The sequence below is a fragment of the Mobula birostris genome, chromosome 2, assembly GCF_030028105.1.
Source record: "Mobula birostris isolate sMobBir1 chromosome 2, sMobBir1.hap1, whole genome shotgun sequence".
Lineage (NCBI taxonomy): Eukaryota > Metazoa > Chordata > Chondrichthyes > Myliobatiformes > Myliobatidae > Mobula > Mobula birostris.
In genome coordinates, this window is record NC_092371.1 from 174,813,595 (window position 1) to 174,831,645 (window position 18,051).

The 18,051-nt window shown below is 37.2% G+C and overlaps 1 protein-coding gene across 1 annotated transcript in view; it reads right to left on the reverse strand.

The window, feature by feature from the left end:
- Positions 1-18,051, reverse strand: part of csmd1a (CUB and Sushi multiple domains 1a) — a 2,254,753-nt gene that overhangs the window by 286,990 nt on the left and 1,949,712 nt on the right. Inside the window, exon 40 of the mRNA XM_072251121.1 lies at positions 14,365-14,481. Coding sequence (XP_072107222.1) covers positions 14,365-14,481 — 117 coding nt within the window. The remainder of the gene's footprint in view (positions 1-14,364; positions 14,482-18,051) is intronic.

Genomic DNA, 18,051 nt, shown 5'->3' on the forward strand with positions numbered 1-18,051 from the left:
TATTAATGATAAGACTCTTGGCAGCGTGGAGGATCAGAGGGATCTTGGGGTCTGAGTCCATAGGACGCTCAAAGCAGCTGCGCAGGTTGACTCTGTGGTTAAGAAAGCATACGGTGTATTGGCCTGCATTAACTATGGAATTGAATTTAGGAGCCGAGAGGTAACGTAGCAACTATATAGGACCCTGGTCAGACCCCACTTGGAGTACTGTGCTCAGTTCTGGTCACCTCACTACAGGAAGGATGTGGAAGCTATAGTAAGGATGCAGAGGAGGTTTACAAGGATGTGACCTGGATTGGGGAGCATGCCTTTTGAAAACAGGTTGAGTGAACTCGGCCTTCTCTCCTTGGAGCAACGGAGAATGGGAGGTGACCTGATAGAGGTTTAAACTGCTGGGGAGGAGGTGCAGAGGAGATGTCAGGGTTAAGTTTTTTTACGCAGAGAGTGGTGAGTGCATGAAGTGGGCTGCTGGCAACAGTGGTAGAGGTGGATACGATAAGGTCTTTTAAGAGACTTCTGGATAGGTACATGGAGCTTAGAAAAATAGAGGGCTATGGGTAACCCTAGTAATTTCTAAGGTAGGTGCATGTTTGGCACAACTCTGTGGGCCGAAGGGCCTGTATTGTGCTGTAGGTTTTCTATGTTTTTCTTGTGAATTATGCTTATCTGATGCTACTTTCCTATGAGGTTGCTGAAAGTAAGCTTTTATTTTGCACCAGTGCATACACATACTTGTACAGATCAAGTTGAAGTTTATTGTCATTCAGCTGTGTACATGTACACTATCAAATGAAGCAATGTTCCTCCAGACCAAGGTGCACAACTCACACGCAACTTATAAAGTAATATTACCACAAATAACGTAACAAATAATAAAATATATTTCAGGAGAATAACATTTTGCATAAGGTGCCTTTACAACACAAGTGGAAAAGGTAAACAGTATAATGTTACTGGTGCTATAATGCTATCTGTGGAAGATAACAAACTTAAATTTGCATAGTAAGAGAGGGCTCTGATACTCTGTTGTTAAAATAACAGAGACTAGCAATGTGGGGGAGAGTATTGCTAGCCCTGACCACCTACCCTCTCAGCTGACCATTTAAGGAAGGTTTAACACAGAGCCCATAATCATACCATGTAATAGATTGTGGTCTGCAGGAAATGATACACAAATTCATCAGGAAAACACTGCTGCTTCTGATGAGCTGTGCTTTGTGATATTCACAAAATAAAAGAGGGAAACGTGGTTCATCAATGTTTGACTCTGGTTTTTAATATAAAAACACCCACTCACCGAGATAAATGATGCGTTTTCTGACACAGTGATGGCTTCCTCTAGCAGGCATGCTATCATTTCTCCATAGGAGCCACTGAATTTGAGAATCAATTGACATCATTTTGAGCTTCAGCAGACAGTCCTAGTAATGTTCAGTGTGGAGAACAAACACGCTTTGCTTCCCTGGTGCACCAGCGAGAAATGAATAATGCTGAGAGGTAATCACAAGTGTGGCTTCTGACCTTTAAAAACTCTGACTTAGAATCCAGAATGCGACGGCAGAATCTTCGAATGATTGGGATGCGTGAAGCTGTTGAATCTGATAACCTTATGAAGTATTTTTCTCAACTTTTAAAAGATGCATTTCCTACTGTATTTCCTGACCAACCACCGTTATTGGATCGTGTTCTCAGAGTTCCATCATACTCGTCTAAGTCAGATAAACCTTGACATGTCATCTTATGCTTTCATTACTTTCAAGACAAGGAGAAACTGTTTCGTTTCATTCGATCTAAAGGTTACATTGATTTTTTGGATCTTAAGTTCCGATTCGTGGAGGATTTCAGTAAACCAATTCGGGATCAACGGGTTCGTTACAGATCTGTGATGTCGGAACTCTACAAGATGGATTTAAAACCAGTGCTGCTTTACCCTGCACGTCTAAGGATTCGTACGTTGGATGGAGCCCTCCGTTTTTTTGAATCTCCATCGGATGCCCAGAGTTATCTGGATCAATTTTCACCTTCAACATCTTAATCGTAATTTTTAACTATCTCCGTTTGATCGGAGGTTGTGAATTTGTCAGTCTTAATTTTTTTTGCCTTATATGGGCAGAAAAGTTTATTTTTGATTAATTAATATGGTTGCCAAACTTTCTTTCTATCTGCGTCATTCCTTTATTTTTCCCAGGGGATTCTGGGTGGTTATTCCCTCACCGTCATTCTACGTATTTCCTTTGAAGCCTTAAATTTTGTAGTTTTTAAATCTACTTCTTTTTGTAGGTTTTCATAACTAGTTTATGTTAATAATTTCATTTTTTTTTGTTTACTCATAGGGTCTGGGGTTTGTTGCGGTTTTTTTTTATATTTTCTGGCTTTTTCTTTGTTATATTAAGTGTTTGTTTTAATTGATTTACCTTTTTTTATTCTTTTACTGTTTTATAACTAGCTGATCTTTTTTATATTTACACTTTTTTTAGGGAGCGTGTACCGGAAGTCATGGGGGTAGTTTTAGTGCTTGCTTCTTTCTGGCTGGTCTGTGTTAGATTTAGCCTTGGGGTCATGGGGTGGGGGGTGGTGGGAGGGGCTTCACGTTTTAGTTTCTTTTTTCTTGGGCTATGTACACTATTGAAGTATTGGTTGCGTTCTCCTTCCCGGTATCTCCTATTTGTTCTGTTCCCTTTCCGGGTTCATGGGTCGAGCCTATCGTCAATCCTCCTTGTTCTGGGTTGACTTTAGGGTTTATGGAGTCTATTATTAATTTTGTCTCCTGGAATACTAATGGTCTTAATCATCCTATTAAAAGGAAAAAAGTTTTTAAAGTGTTCCGGAGACTTAAAGCACAAATTCTATTTTTACAAGAGACCCATGTGCGGAGGGGGGACAGACTACGTTTTTTTAAATTCTGGAAGGAACAACAGTTTCATTCGAACTCCAACGCTAAGATTCGAGGCGTCTCTATTTTTATAGACTCCTCAGTTACTTTTATACAACATGATATTATTTCTGATCCGAATGGAAGATTTCTACTGGTTAGTGGTCTACTATTTAATAAAAAGGTAGTTTTGGTTAATGTTTATGCTCCTAATATGGACTGTCCGGAATTTTATAAATCATTATTCAATCAGTTCCCGAATTTGAATGAGTTTTCATTGATCTGGGGCGGAGATCTTAATACCTGTTTATCTCCAGCTTTGGACCATTCGGCTCCTCTACGGACCTTACCTAATAAATCTGCAACTTTGATTAATTCATTCCTCTCTGATTCTGGGTCGACGGACATTTGGCGTTTTTTGCATCCTCAGGAAAAAGATTTTTCTTTTTTTTCACATGTTCACCATTCCTATTCAAGAATTGATTATTTCTTTATTGACTCTCGTCTTATTTCTTCAGTGATTAAATGTGATTATGACTCTATAACCATTTCGGATCATGCTCCACTTTAAGCTTTCTATTAAAATTCAGGCCAATACACAAAATAATAGACAATGGCGTTTTAATTTGCTGTTGCTTCAGGACTCGGACTTTGTTAACTTTATGAATGAACAGATTGATTTTTTTACAATCAACTATACAGAGGATATTTCTGTGAACATTCTTTGGGATACTTTTAAAGCTTATATTCCTGGTCAGATTATCTCGTATTCTGCTGCTTTGAGGAAGAAGCTGAAGCAGGAGGAGTTGGTAATTGTGGACAAGATTAAGGAAATTGATAAGAAATATGTTACAGCTCCCTCTGAGGAGTTATATAAACAAAGAACTGAACTTCAAATGGAACACAGTTTATTACTTTCGTCCTCGATTGTAAACCAATTAAAGAAAACAAGAAGCGAATTTTATGTACACAGTGACAAAATTGGTAAACTGCTGGCTAACCAATTGAAGTCTAATTATGCTAAATCTCAAATTAATCAGATTTATAATCAAAATGACTGACTGATATTTGATCATGCGGGGATTAATCAAACCTTCTGTGATTTTTATTCTTCCTTATATCAATCAGAGTCTCCTCGAGACTCTAAATATATGAATAATTTTTTAGATAACCTAGACTTCCCTGAGATTTCACAGGATATGTCTTCTATGTTAGATACTCCCATTACCACTGATGATATTAAGAATGTTATTTCCTCTATAAATTTGGGGAAAGCTCCTGGCCCTGATGGGTTTACCGTAGAATTTTATAAATGTTTTGCACCTTCATTAATCCCTTGGTTCTGTAGGGTTTTCGAGGCTTCATTAAAACTTGGTAAACTTCCCGAAATCTTTCAATAGAGTGTCAATCTCTCTAATATTAAAGAAGGATAAAGATCCTGCTCAATGTGCATCTTATAGACCAATATCTTTATTAAATGTTGATTCTAAAGTTTTTTCTAAGTTATTAGCAAACAGATTAGAAAACGTACTTCCTTTCGCTATTTCGGAAGACCAAACGGGTTTTATTAAAGGTCGTTACTCTTTTTATAACATTCGCACACTGTTAAATATTGTTTATACCCCCTCACAAAATGTTCCTGAGTGTGTTATCTCTTTAGATGCTGAGAAAGCTTTTGATAGAGTAGAATGGCCTTACTTATTTAAGGTGCTTGAAATGTTTAATTTTAGCTCGAAATTTATATCCTGGATCAAACTGTTATATCATTCTCCTGTGGCCTCGGTCCATACTAACTCTCTAAGCTCACCTTTTTTCCCTCTTTTTCGAGGTACTCGACAAGGTTGTCCTCTTAGTCCTTTATTATTTGATATTGCATTAGAATCTCTTGCAATTGCCATTCGAGAATCTCCAAATATTACTGGGATAACTCGGGGCTTAAAGTCCCATAAAATATCACTCTATGCTGATGACTTACTTTTATATATTTCTAATCCTCAAAAATCCATCTCTGCTGTTTTAGAGTTATTAGCACAATTTAGTCTCTTTTCAGGTTATAAATTAAATCTTAGTAAGAGTGAACTTTTCCCGATTAATAAACAACTTCCCTTATATCATAACTTTCCATTTAAATTGATTAATAATTATTTTTCATATCTTGGGATTAAAATTACTTGTAAATACACAGATTTATTTAAGATTAACTTTTTACCCTTAATTGACCATATTATTCAACTTTCATCTAAATGGTTTCCTTTATATTTAACTTTGATTGGTCGTATTAATGCAGTTAAGATTTTTTTTGCCAAAATTTCTATATATATTTCGGGCATTACCAACCTTTGTTCCAAAATCTTTTTTTGATAAAGTTGACTCAAAAATTTCTTCATTTATTTGGCAAAATAAAAACCTGAGACTGGGTAAAATACATTTACAGAAAGCTAAAAGAGATGGAGGTTTAGCATTACCTAACTTTAGATTCTATTATTGGGCAATTAATATTCGACATATGAAATTTTGGTTACTTGACCAGGATATACTATCCATTCCTAAATGGGTAGCATTGGAATTACAATCTGTTCAGGGCTATACACTTGGCTCTATTTTAGGTTCCTCTCTTCCTTTTGATTCAAAATGCCTCAAACAGGTACCTAACCCGATAGTTAAATATACCTTACGTATTTGGTTTCAATTCAGAAAATTTTTTGATCTTAACCAATTTGGGCTAGCGATCCCTATTTTAGGTAACATATTTTTTCCTCCCTCTTTTACGGATCGTGCTTTTCAAATTTGGAAGACTAAGGGTATTTCACAGTTTTTGGATTTATTTTTAGATGGTTCCCTTATGTCTTTTGAACAATTATCTAATAAATGTAATTTATCAAGAATACATTTTTTTAGATATCTACAAGTTAGAAATTTCCTAAGTACTATACTTTCCTCTTTTCCAATGCTTCCTCCTACATACATTTTAGATACTATAATTAACCTTAATCCATGTCAGAAAGGTGCATCAGCTATGATTTATAATATTATGAAACTTAGGAAAGCTCCATTTGATAAGATTAGGGTAGATTGGGAACAGGAATTGGGGTCTATCATTTCCATGGATGACTGGGGGCAGATTTTACAATTAGTCAATACTTCCTCTATCTGTGCTAAACATTCCCTAATTCAATTTAAAGTTGTTCATAGAGCACATATGTCTAAAGATAAATTAGCTCGCTTTTATTCTCATATTAATCCTTTTTGTGATAGATGTCCGGGGCAGATAGCCTCTTTAACTCATATGTTTTGGTCTTGTCCTACTCTGGAAACTTTTTGGAGAGACATTTTTAATATTATCTCCAAGGTATTGAATATAGATATCTCTCCTCACCCTATTACTGCTATCTTTGGACTACCTAAAATTTCCAGTAATCTTTCTCCTTCAGCCCGTAGAATGATTGCATTTCTTACTTTAATGGTGAAAAGATGTATCTTACAACATTGGAAAGAGCTTAATGCTCCAACTACCTTTTTTTGGTTTTCTCAGACGATATTATGCTTGAATTTGGAGAAAATTAGAAGCAATCTTTATGATTCCTCATTTAAATTTAAACAGACCTGGAGATCTTTTATTCAATATTTTCATTTAATGTAATTTTTTTTCTCTCCTCTTATTTTGCTCCATATTTATATACCCTTCTTGTTTTTTTTTACTGTTTTTAATGGAGGTCAGGATTGAGGACGTGATTTTAAGTTTTTTAACTCTGTTTGGTTCCAAGTTAGCCCATTGCTTTGCTTTGCTTTTAGTTAGTTGCATGGTCATTTCTTTTGTTTCTTTTCCTTCTCTCTATTGATATATATATATATATATATATATATATATATATATATATATATATATATAAAATTAGTATACTATTATGTTACCTTAGTATGTTATGTTTAAATTACATTGTTTGTATCTTTTTTTTTGTATTAATATCTCCTGTAATTTTATTATATTCTAACAGTGTATTAGTGCCTATATGGCTTACCTTTTTGTATACTTATTCAATAAAAAGATTTAAAAAGATAAAAAAAAGAAAGAAAGTGTGGCGGTGGGGAAAGTGGGAGGTTTCTTTTTGAAGATATGTCACTTGCCTAATGAGGTTAGGTCTGAATTTAAACTTTTTAATTACAGACATGGTATCTTGTGTACTACCACAATGTACATTTGTGCGTTAAAAACAAATACACGTATAAAAAAGAATCAAAAATTGAAACCAAGCATCGCAGAGGAAGGTTTCATGGAGTTACACTTAGAACAGTCCAGATCTGGTCACCTACCTACAGGAAAGATATCAATAAGATTTGAAGAGTACAGAGAACATTTACAAGATGTCGCCCAGACTTGAGGACCTGAGTTATGAGGAAAAATTGAATAGGTTACGACTTTATTCCCTACAGAATAGGAGAACGAGAGAAGATCTGATACAGGTACATAAAATTATGAAGGGTAAATGCAATTAAGTTATATTCCACTGAGGTTGGGCGAGACCAGAGGTGATGGGTTAAGGACGAAAGGTGAAATGTTAAAGGGGAACTTGAGGTGTATCGTCTTCTCTCAGAGGGCCGTGAGTATGTGGAAAAAGCTGTCGGTGTAAGTTATGGGTGGGGGTTTGATTTCAATATTTAAGAGAAATTTGGATAGGTACATGGATTGGAGTGATATGGATGGCTATAGTCTGGGTGCAGGTTGATGGCACTATGCAGGTTAATAGTTTGGCATGGATTAAATGGGCCAAGGCCTGTTTCTATACAAGGAGCTCTATGGCTATATGACTCTACAGCACAGGAATAGGCCTTTCGGCCCACCATGTTGTGCCAAACTAGTTTTGACAGTGACGCAAAATTAAACTAATCCCTCCTGCCTACGTGAAAACAACGTCCCTCAATACAGGAGCCCCTCAGGGCTGTGTACTAAGTGCCCTCCTTTACGCCCTGTATACCGATGACTGTGTTGCCACCCACAGCTCTAATCTACTAAATTAAATTTGCCGACGACACTACATTGATTGGCCTTATCTCAAACAGTAACAAGGTGGCCTACAGGGAAGAAGTTATCTCTCTGACACAGTGGTGTCAAGAAAATGACCTGTCCCTCAATGTCACAAAAACAAAGGAGCTGGTTGTGGATTGCAGGAGGAATGGAGATGGGCTAATCCCTATTGACATCAATGGATCTTGGGTTGAGAGGGTAAACCATTTTAAATTCCTTGGCATCCACATCACCGAGGACCTCATGTGGTCTGTGCACACCAGCCGTGTGGTGAAAAAGGTACAACAGCCACCTCTTTCACCTCAGACAGTTGAGAAAGTTTGGTATGGGCCCCCAAATCCGAAGAACTTTCTACAGCAGCACAATTGAGAGCATCCTGACTGGCTGCATCACTGCCTGGTATGGGAACTGTGCCCCCCTTAATTGCAGGACTCTGCAGAGAGTGGTGCGAACAGCCCAGTGCATCTGTAGTTGTGAGCTTCCCTTGATTCAGGACATTTACAAAGGCAGGTGTGTAAAAAGGGCCTGTAGGATCACTGGGGACCCAAGTCATCCCAACCACAATCTATTCCTGCTGCTACCATCGGGGAAACGGTACCACAGCATAAAAACCAGGACCAAAAGGCTCCGAGATATCTTCTTCCACCAGGCCATCAGACTGACTAACTCACGCTGATTTGAATTTGTTCTATGTTACATTGACTGCTCCATTTATTATAAATGATTGTGATTGCACATTGCACATTCAGACAGAAACGTAACGTAAAGATTTTTACTCCTCATGTATGTGAAGAATGTAAGAAATCAAGTCAATTCAATTCATTCTAAGCACACTTATGTGCCTCTATCATTGAATTATTTATTTTATATCATTCTAAGAGTCTCCTAAATGTACCTGTCATATCTGTCCTCATCAGCACCCCTGGCAGTGCATTCCAGGCACCCAGCACTGTGTAAAAACATTCTGCCATGCATATCTCCTTTGAACTTACCCCTCTCACCTTAGATTAAGATTCAGATTCACAATTATGTATCTCATGTACATCGGAGCATACAGAGACCTATGTCGTTTGCTTTAACAATGAACATCACCAAGGATGTGCTGGGGACAGCCCACAAGTTTCGCCATGTATTCTGGTGCCAGCACAGCATGCCCAGCACAGCACAGGACACAAGAAAACAGAACAGTAATACCAAAACAAGCCCTATATCTCCCTGCAACCCATCCACTCACACGCATACATAATTCTCTAACCCTAGGTACATCCCCCCAGTATTAGACATTTTACTCTGGGAAAAACATACTGGCTGTCTACTCTATGTATGCACATAATAACTTTTAAAATTCTATCAGGGTTCCCCTTAGGCTGTGCCTCTCAGGAGGAAACAATCCAAGTTTGTTCACCTGTTCCTTCTCACTCTTGCCCTCTAATCCAGGCAGCATCCTAGTGAACCTCAATCAAAATCGAGAATCAGAGGCAGTAGAGGGTGGGGGATTCCAGAGTACTTGGGTGAGGCAGCTGAAGGTATAAAGTCACAATTACTGCAAAGTAATGCAGTGGAACTGACATTGTAGGTGCACTGCCAAGGCACTGTCAGACAGGAGAAGAGAGAACAGTGAGCACTACAACACAGTACAGACCCTTCAGACAAAATGATGTGGTGCCAACCTTTTAAGCTACTCTAAGATCAATCTAAATGTTCTCTCCTACACAACACTCCATTATTCTATCATCCATGTGCCTATCTGAGTCTCTTCACGCCCCCAAAGTTTTGCTTCTACCACCAAACCTGGCAGAACATACCACGCACCAACCACTCCCTGAGTAATAAAAACTACCTCTTACATCCTCTCTATACTTTCCTCCAATCACATTAAAGTTGTGCTCACTCGTATAAGCCATTTCCACCCTGGGGAAAAAGACTGGCTGTCCATTTGATCTATCCCTCTGATCAATCCTTTTAGTTCTTCAGTGGTTAGTTCTCTACTGACAATTGTACTTCGATATGCTCACAATGTTCAAAGATTCAAGTTCAAAGTAAACTTCTTTTCTATGTATGTACCGTATATATCATAATAAACTACACTGAGATTCACTTTCTTGCAGACATATTACAGGAAACCATAAAAATACAATATAATTTATAAAAAAAACTATAAATATCAAACACTGATAAATAACCAATGTGCAAAAGAAGCCATATCTTGCAAATAATAAAAAAGTAAATAAATACAGAGATGTAGAGTCCTTGAAAGTGAATCTTTTTTTTGTGGTATTAGTTCAGTGCTGAGATGAGTGAAGTTATTCACGTTGGTTCAGGTGGCCGATGCTTGAAGGGAGTTAACTATTCCCGAACCTGGTGAAGTGCAACCTAAGGTTTCTGTTCCTCCCTTCCAAGGGCAGGGGCAAGAAGAGAGCATGGGCAAGATGGTGGGGGTCTTTGATGATAGATGCTGCTTTCTTTTGGCAGTGCTCCATGTAAATGCTTTAAATTTCAACCATCTCAAGGATATATCCCAATAGCTTTTATTCAACAGAACGTACCACTGATGTGAATATTCCTCATCAGCGATTAGGATTCTACCACAGTGCTTTTATTTAATCAACTATCTGGTGTTGTGAAGTCTTGCATGAGATTGCAAGGCTTCTTCAAACAAATCCATCACGCACTAAACCTCACCAGCAGCTCATCTCCCAACACTGGAGGTCAACTTAGGAGTTTTTTATCATTCAAATGGAAAGAATATTTTAAAATAACTTAACTTGTTCTACACCCTGTGTAAAAGAACTTACCTTAAATAAACAATTTCATCTCTCCACTGAAATTATTAACAAAACCAATTGATACAATTTGATGCTGTTTTGGCATTTCACACAAGTAATAAACTGGATATGCTAGTTTTAAAAAAAAATCATTCCAAGTTTCCTCAGATATTGATGTCTGTAAATCTTGTTCCCAGAGATTCTCAATTATGTGCTCGCCATTCCATCATACAATTTAAGGTGGTAGATAGAGCTCATATGACTAAGGATAAGCTATCTAGTTTTTATTCGGATATATCTCCCTACTGTGACAGATGTAATAATATCATTAATTCATATGTTTTGGACTTGCCTGAGTCTTGAAAAATATTGGAAGGAAGTTTTTTAAATTTTTTGTTTACTTATCAAAGTCAATTTTAAGTCTGATCCCCTGAAAGCCCTATTTGGTATTGTTGCCGGACAAGGTACCAAGCTGAAGACATCTGATTTACATATTTTGGCCTTTAGCTCTCTTATAGCTAGGAGGGTGCTTTTGTTTAAATGGAAAGATGTTTTTCTTCCTACTCATGCTCAATGGTTATACGACATCATGTCATGCTTAGATTTAGAGAAAATTAGTTGTTCAATTTCTGAATCTCGTCAAGACTTTCAAACATTGTGGGGACCTTTTCTGAATTATTTTCAAAACCTTCAATTCATTGTTTGAATTTTGATGTTGACTATTATTTTTTATTATATGAGAAGGCATTTTAACTTTTTTCTCCTTAATAAACAGCTTCAGTCTTGGTAGGGGTTAGATTTTTTTTGTAATAAATTAGTTTATTTCAATATAACTATTGATTAACACATGAATACAGGGTAATAAGATTGTTATTATGGATAGATATAATATAGTTGGTAGTTTTTAAAATCTTTTTTGACCTTTTATATATATACTTTCTTGTACCCTATATTCTTCTATGTAGAAACTAATACAAATATTGGAAAGAATAAACTGGATATGCTGTTATATCTTTCCTTTCTCAATATCAAAGGAGGTGATAGTGAAAGCACTGCCACAAGAAAGCAGCATCCATCATCAAGAACCCCTTACCATCGAGGCCATGCTCTCTTCTCGCTGCATCAGAAAAGAGGTACAGGAGCCTCAAGACCTATGTCACCAGATTTAGGAACAGCTATTACCCCTCAACAATTAGGCTCCTGAACCACAGGGATACCTTCACTCACACCAACACTGTTCCCACAACCTATGGACTTACATTCAAGGACTCTTCATCTCACGGTCTGGATATTTATTGCTTATTTATTTCTTATCAACATTTTGTTTGTTTTGTTTTTCTTTTTGTATTGCACAGTTTGGCAAACATATTGGTTGTCTACCCATCCTGTTGTGTGTGGTTTTTCATTGATTATATTGTGGGATTTTTTGTATTTACTAGAAAGGCCTGCAAAAAAACGAATTTCACAGTCATATGTGGTAACATTTGTGTACTTTGATAATAAATTTACTTTGAATTTTGACTTTTTGAACTTTGAAGTTACACCCATCAATGTTGTGGCCTGTCTAAAGATGAGAAAGTTTGACTGGTCACTTTATGATCCACAGGACTGCTTATTAGTGAAGCAATTTGCACAATTGCTTTACAACATCTGAGATTGGAACATCAGTGTCCAATTCGCTCTGCTATCTGGAAGGAGTTTGCATGTTCTCCTTGTGACCATGTGGGTTTCCTCCAAGTGCTCCCATTTCCTAACATAAGAAATTCTGCAGATGCTGGAAATCTAGAGCAACACACACAACATGCTGGAGGAGCTCAGCAGGTCTGGTAGCATTTAGAAAGAGGAATAAACAGTTTACCCTTTCACTCTTCAGCTATGGCCTCTAGTTCTAGCTTCACTAACCTCAGTGGTAAAAGCCTGCTTGCACCGACCCTAGCTAAGCCCCTTATAATTTTGTATACATCTGTGAAATCTTCCCTCAATCTCCTATGCTTCAGAGAATAATGTCCTAACCTGTCCAGCCTTTCCCTTCTGTCCTGGCAAAATCCTTGCAAGTTTTCTCTGTATTCCTTCAATCGTATTTCTATCTTTCCTGTATATAGGTGATCAGAACAAGGTATGATTACGATATACAGGTTAACTTCATATCCCAGTGAATGGGGGTTGAGAGGGAAAATAATCAGTCATGATTGAATGATGGAGCAGAGTTCTTGGGCCAAATGGCCTAATTCTGCTCCTACGTTTTATAGTCTTATAGTAAAAAATATCTCTTGGGCATTGGTCCAATCTAAATGGTTTGCTTGCCCTCCGTTCCTCCTGTGACATCTTCTGATGAGTTCTAAGGACCACTGGCAGCTGGTTAGTGAAAGGCTGTTTATGCTTGTTGCAAAAGGAGAGCTTATTGACCCAGTTATTGTTCCAAAGACTCCATCTATCACACATTCAAGGACACTAGAAAATCCTCTACAGGACACTTTAGGAAATTGCCAATTGCAGACACTTCCTGATTAAACTCATCCACCATTCAAACACTCAACAAGGAACATTAATTATGAAGGATCTTGGCCTGAAATGTCACCTATTTTTTCCTCTCCATAGAATCTGCCTAACCTGTTGAGTTCCTTCAGCATTTTGTGTATGTTGTTCCAGATTTCCAGCAACTCTTCTGCTTAAGGGACTTCTATTTTCTTATTATGAATAAAATTTTGCAACAGTTTCATTGCATGTACTAACGGGAAAATTTATTTCCAAATGTTTTGTTCTGTGGCACTTTGTGGCACTAGTTGTAAACATTACTTTGCACTAACCATAAAACAAAACTCATACTAAAAGAATATACTGATCATAGTAGTGATCATTTGATCATTTCATCTTAAAATTATCAGTATGCAAGGAATTCAGAAAAAAAAAACTATTGTGTTTGTACTTATTACAGAGTTTCACCTTTTACTTAGGATCATATGAATCTGCAGAGTTGTAAACTCAGCCAGCTCAATCATGGGCATGCCCTCTTCACATTGCTACTAGTAGGGAAGAGTACAGGAGCCTGATAACCAATACTCAGTGTTTAGGAACACATTTTTTCCCCTCTGACATCACATTTCTGAACCAATGAGCCTATGAACAATACCTCACTATTTTGCAACACAGACAAAATTCTGTAGGAACTCAGTTGGCCAGGCAGCATCTATAGAAAAGAGTAAACAGTCGATGTTTCAGACCCGGACTCATCCTCAGGATTCCATAGATGCTGGCTGGCTTGCTGAGTTCTTCTGGCATTTTGTGCGTGTTGCCTTGGATTTCCAACATCTGCAGATTTTCTTATGCTTGTGATTCTCTAATTTGCTTTCTTTTTGCACTAATTTTCAATAATTTATTTCTTATTGTAAATTAGAATGATATATATTACATTGTGCTCCTGCCAGAAAAAAAACAAACTTTATGACATATGTCAGTGATAGTAAACCTGATTCTAATTTTGACATCACATTTTTTTCCGAACTCTTCAGAAGAAACTTTGGTAGAATTTATTTCTTGTCCTCGGAGATTTGGAATGGAGTTTAATCTCACTGAGGAGATCTGATAAACCCCAGAGATCAAAAAGAAGTGTCCTAACAAAGAACCAAAGCTCACAGAAAAAAATGCTGAATATATTAATATAAGGTAAACACTTTCTGTATCAAATATCATAGGAACATTCTTACCATATCCAATGGGCAATAAAATCTTCCACAAACAATCCAGGTTGCTAGGGTAATTTCCAGGAAATCCAGGGCTAAGTATGACATTCTTCAGTTCCATCAGTATCCCTCCACATTTAGCTGATCAACAGTAAAACAAGGGACATTATTTATCCATCCAATTGTTTTCTGTCGTGTCAAGTTCCTTCCATCGACAGTTTATATATTCAATGCAATGATAGCTTTCAAACTCAACATAATTTGAATTTGAGAATTACAACCACTTCAAAATACAATTTATAATTTTAAATTTGCATAGTGAATAGTGAAAGACAGCATAATAAGCAAATCTATTATCAAGATCATTTTGCAAGCTTTCTTCAATAAGTTACACACATTATAGTATGTCACTCTTGCAGATATGATTAATATATCTAAATAAATATCAATAGGTCATTGGCAGACATAATCTCAATGGCTCTTTACACAGCCGAGATCAATCAAACACCTGTTCGTTGACTATAACACAGTGTTTTACACTATCATTCCCACAGTCATGCCGTTAAACTACAGAACCTCCCTCTGCAATTAGATCCTTGACTTCCTAACTGGAAGACCACAATCTAAGTGGATTAGTAATAATATCTCCTCCTTACTGACGACCAACACCAATGCACCTCAGGGGATGCGTGCTTAGCCCATGACTCTACACTTTATACCCATGCTAAAATGCCACCTATAAATTTACTGATGATACAACCATTGTTGGTAGAATCTCAGATGGAGACGAGAGGGTGTACAGGAGCAAGAAATACCAACTAGCTGAGCGGTATCGCAGCGGCAACCTTGCACTCTACGTCAGTAAGAAGAAAGAGTTGATTGTAGACTTCAGGAAGGGTAAGTCGAGTGTATAAGATGATGAGAGGCATTGATCATGTGGATAGTCAGAGGCTTTTTCCCAGGGCTGAAATGGTTGCCACAAGAGGACACAGTTTTAAGGTGCTTGGGAGTAGATACAGAGGAGAAGTCAGGGGTAAGTTTTTTACTCAGAGAATGGTGAGTGCGTGGAATGGGCTGCCAGCAACGGTGATGGAGGTGGATATGATAGGGTCTTTTCAGACACTTTTGAATAGGTATATGGAGCTTAGAAAAATAGAGGGCTATGGGTAAGTCTAGTAATTTCTAAGGTAGGGACATGTTTGGCACAACTTTGTGGGCCGAAGGACCTGTATTGTGCTGTAGGTTTTCTATGTTTCTAACATGGACCAATCCTCATAGAGGGGCCAGAAGTGGAGAGAGTGTGCAATTTCAAGTTCCTGGGTGTTAAATTCTCTGAGGAACTAACCTGGTCCCAATATATCAATGCAATTATAAATAAGGCAAGATAGTGGCTATTTGTTATTAGGAGTTTAGGTAGATTTGATTTGTCACCTACAGCACTTGACAACTTCTACAGATGTACTATAGAGAGTATTCTGACAGGCTATGTCACTGTCTGTTATGGAGGGGGAAGTCTTCTGCTCTGGATCAAAGGAAGCTACAGAAAGTTGTTAAATTAGTCAGCTTTATCTTGGTTGTAGCCTCCATAGTATCCAAGACATCTTCAAGGAGTGGTGCCTCAGAAAGGTGAAATCCATTATTAAGGACCCCCAATTTCCAAGACATGCCCTCTTCTTATTGTGACCATCAAGATGGAGTTATAGAAACCTGAAGGCATACACTCAGCGATTCAGGAACAGTTTCTTCCCCTCTGCCATCTAATTTCTAAGTGGACATTGAACCCAGGAACACCACCTCGTTATTTTAAATTAACTATTTAATATATACACATATATACTTACTGTAATTGATGTATTATTTTTCTATATTATCAAGTATTGCATTGAACCGCTGCTGCTAAATTAACAGATTTCACGACATATGTCAGTGATATTAAAGGCAATTCTGATTCTGATTCTGGTATGATTAATTACACACATACGATACTGGAGGAAATCAGCAGTTAGGCAATAACCATGGAGATGAATAAACAGTCAAAGTTTCAGGCTGAGACCATTCATCAGGCTTGGAAAGGAAGGGGGTAAAAGCCAGTATAAGAAAATGGGGCAAGGGGAAGGAGTACAACCTTGCTAGATGATAGGTGAAGCCCATGTGGGGAGAAGGTGGGCATGTGAGGGGGGAAGGTGGGCATGTGAGGGAGCAGTTGGTGAAGTGAGAAGCTAGGAAGTAATAGGTTGAAGAGGTAAAGGAATGAAGAAGAAGGAATCTGATAGAAAAGGACTGTTAATCATGGGCAGGTGAGGAAAAAAGGAGTAAGAGTAAGAAGGCTAAGAGGGGAGCCAGAAGGGGGAAGAAGGGAGACACTACCAGAATTTTCACAACATATTTCAGTGATAATAAATCTGATTCTGATTTTGATACAGGGCTTTGGCCGGAAACATTGACAATTCCTTTCCTCCCACAAATGTTGTTTGGCCCATTCAGTTCTTCCAGAACATCTGTAGTCTCCTGTGTCTTTTACATTTTTGTAACGATGCTTGAACACAGTCCTAAAGTCATGAACTGATACATTTATGAACAGGTTCTGCAAGTTATACAAAAAGCTAGTCTACAATTGCTATTTAGCACGAACACGAGAAAATAGCTAGCTCTGGATGGAAACTAAATGACATCCTGTCAAGGCGATAAAAGATTAGTTTTAATACTGCTTCTGTTGAAGAGGGCAATGAATTTTATCATATACATATTACTTTGTGCAAAGATGCAAGGGATTTGAAGTAGCTGACTTCACAACCTACCAGAAAATAGGTTCCTTAACACTAATGCACTGCAAGTGACACCAGCAGTCATAATGAGCTGTATGACACACTCATCTTAATATTGAACTTACCAAATGGAACAGTCAGCTATTTTAACTTCTTTTTTAGTATAAGAATAATTTGCCCCATCACTTTTTTTTTTAAACATGGAAACTGACAAGCCAGAGATTTTCTGGTACATTTGACTTGCACCTTTCTCATAAAATGCATTGGGCTCCTCAGCTCGTATTTCAATATTCAGAGTTTAAAGTAAATTTGTTATCAAAGAACTTGTATGTCACCCCGAGATTAATTTTCATGTAGGCACTCACAGTAAGTACAAAGAAATACAACAAAATTAATGAAAAACTACACACAAAGACTGACAGACAAAAGAAGACAAACAGTGCAAATACAAAAAAAAGGAACAAATAATAAATACATAATACTGACAACATAAGTTGTAGAGTCCTTAAAATTAAGTCAATAAGTGAGATAGTAAATCAGCTCATTGCAACCAAGACCTCATTTACTTGATTCCAATTGTCACCCTGAGCAAAAAAAGATAAGACATGTTTGACTAACTGATTTTTTTTTTGTACTTTAAGGTCTTTATACCATTATTTAAATATTAGGGTAACTTTTTTTATTTAAACTATTTGAATAGTGCTTAAAGCTCCAATTTCAAAATTCATACACAGTAGGACAAAGAAATATACGTAATAGAATCAATGAAAAGCCACACATAAACAAAGACGGACAAATAACTTATGTGCAAAAGAGTGTATTTCCCATTAGTGGTCCTAAAAATTGACAACAGGTCACTTATATCCCTGTTGTTTCTGAAACCTCACTCTATATAAAAAAAAATCCAACATATTTCCTTACGTTGGTTCACAACAATGATTCCAGG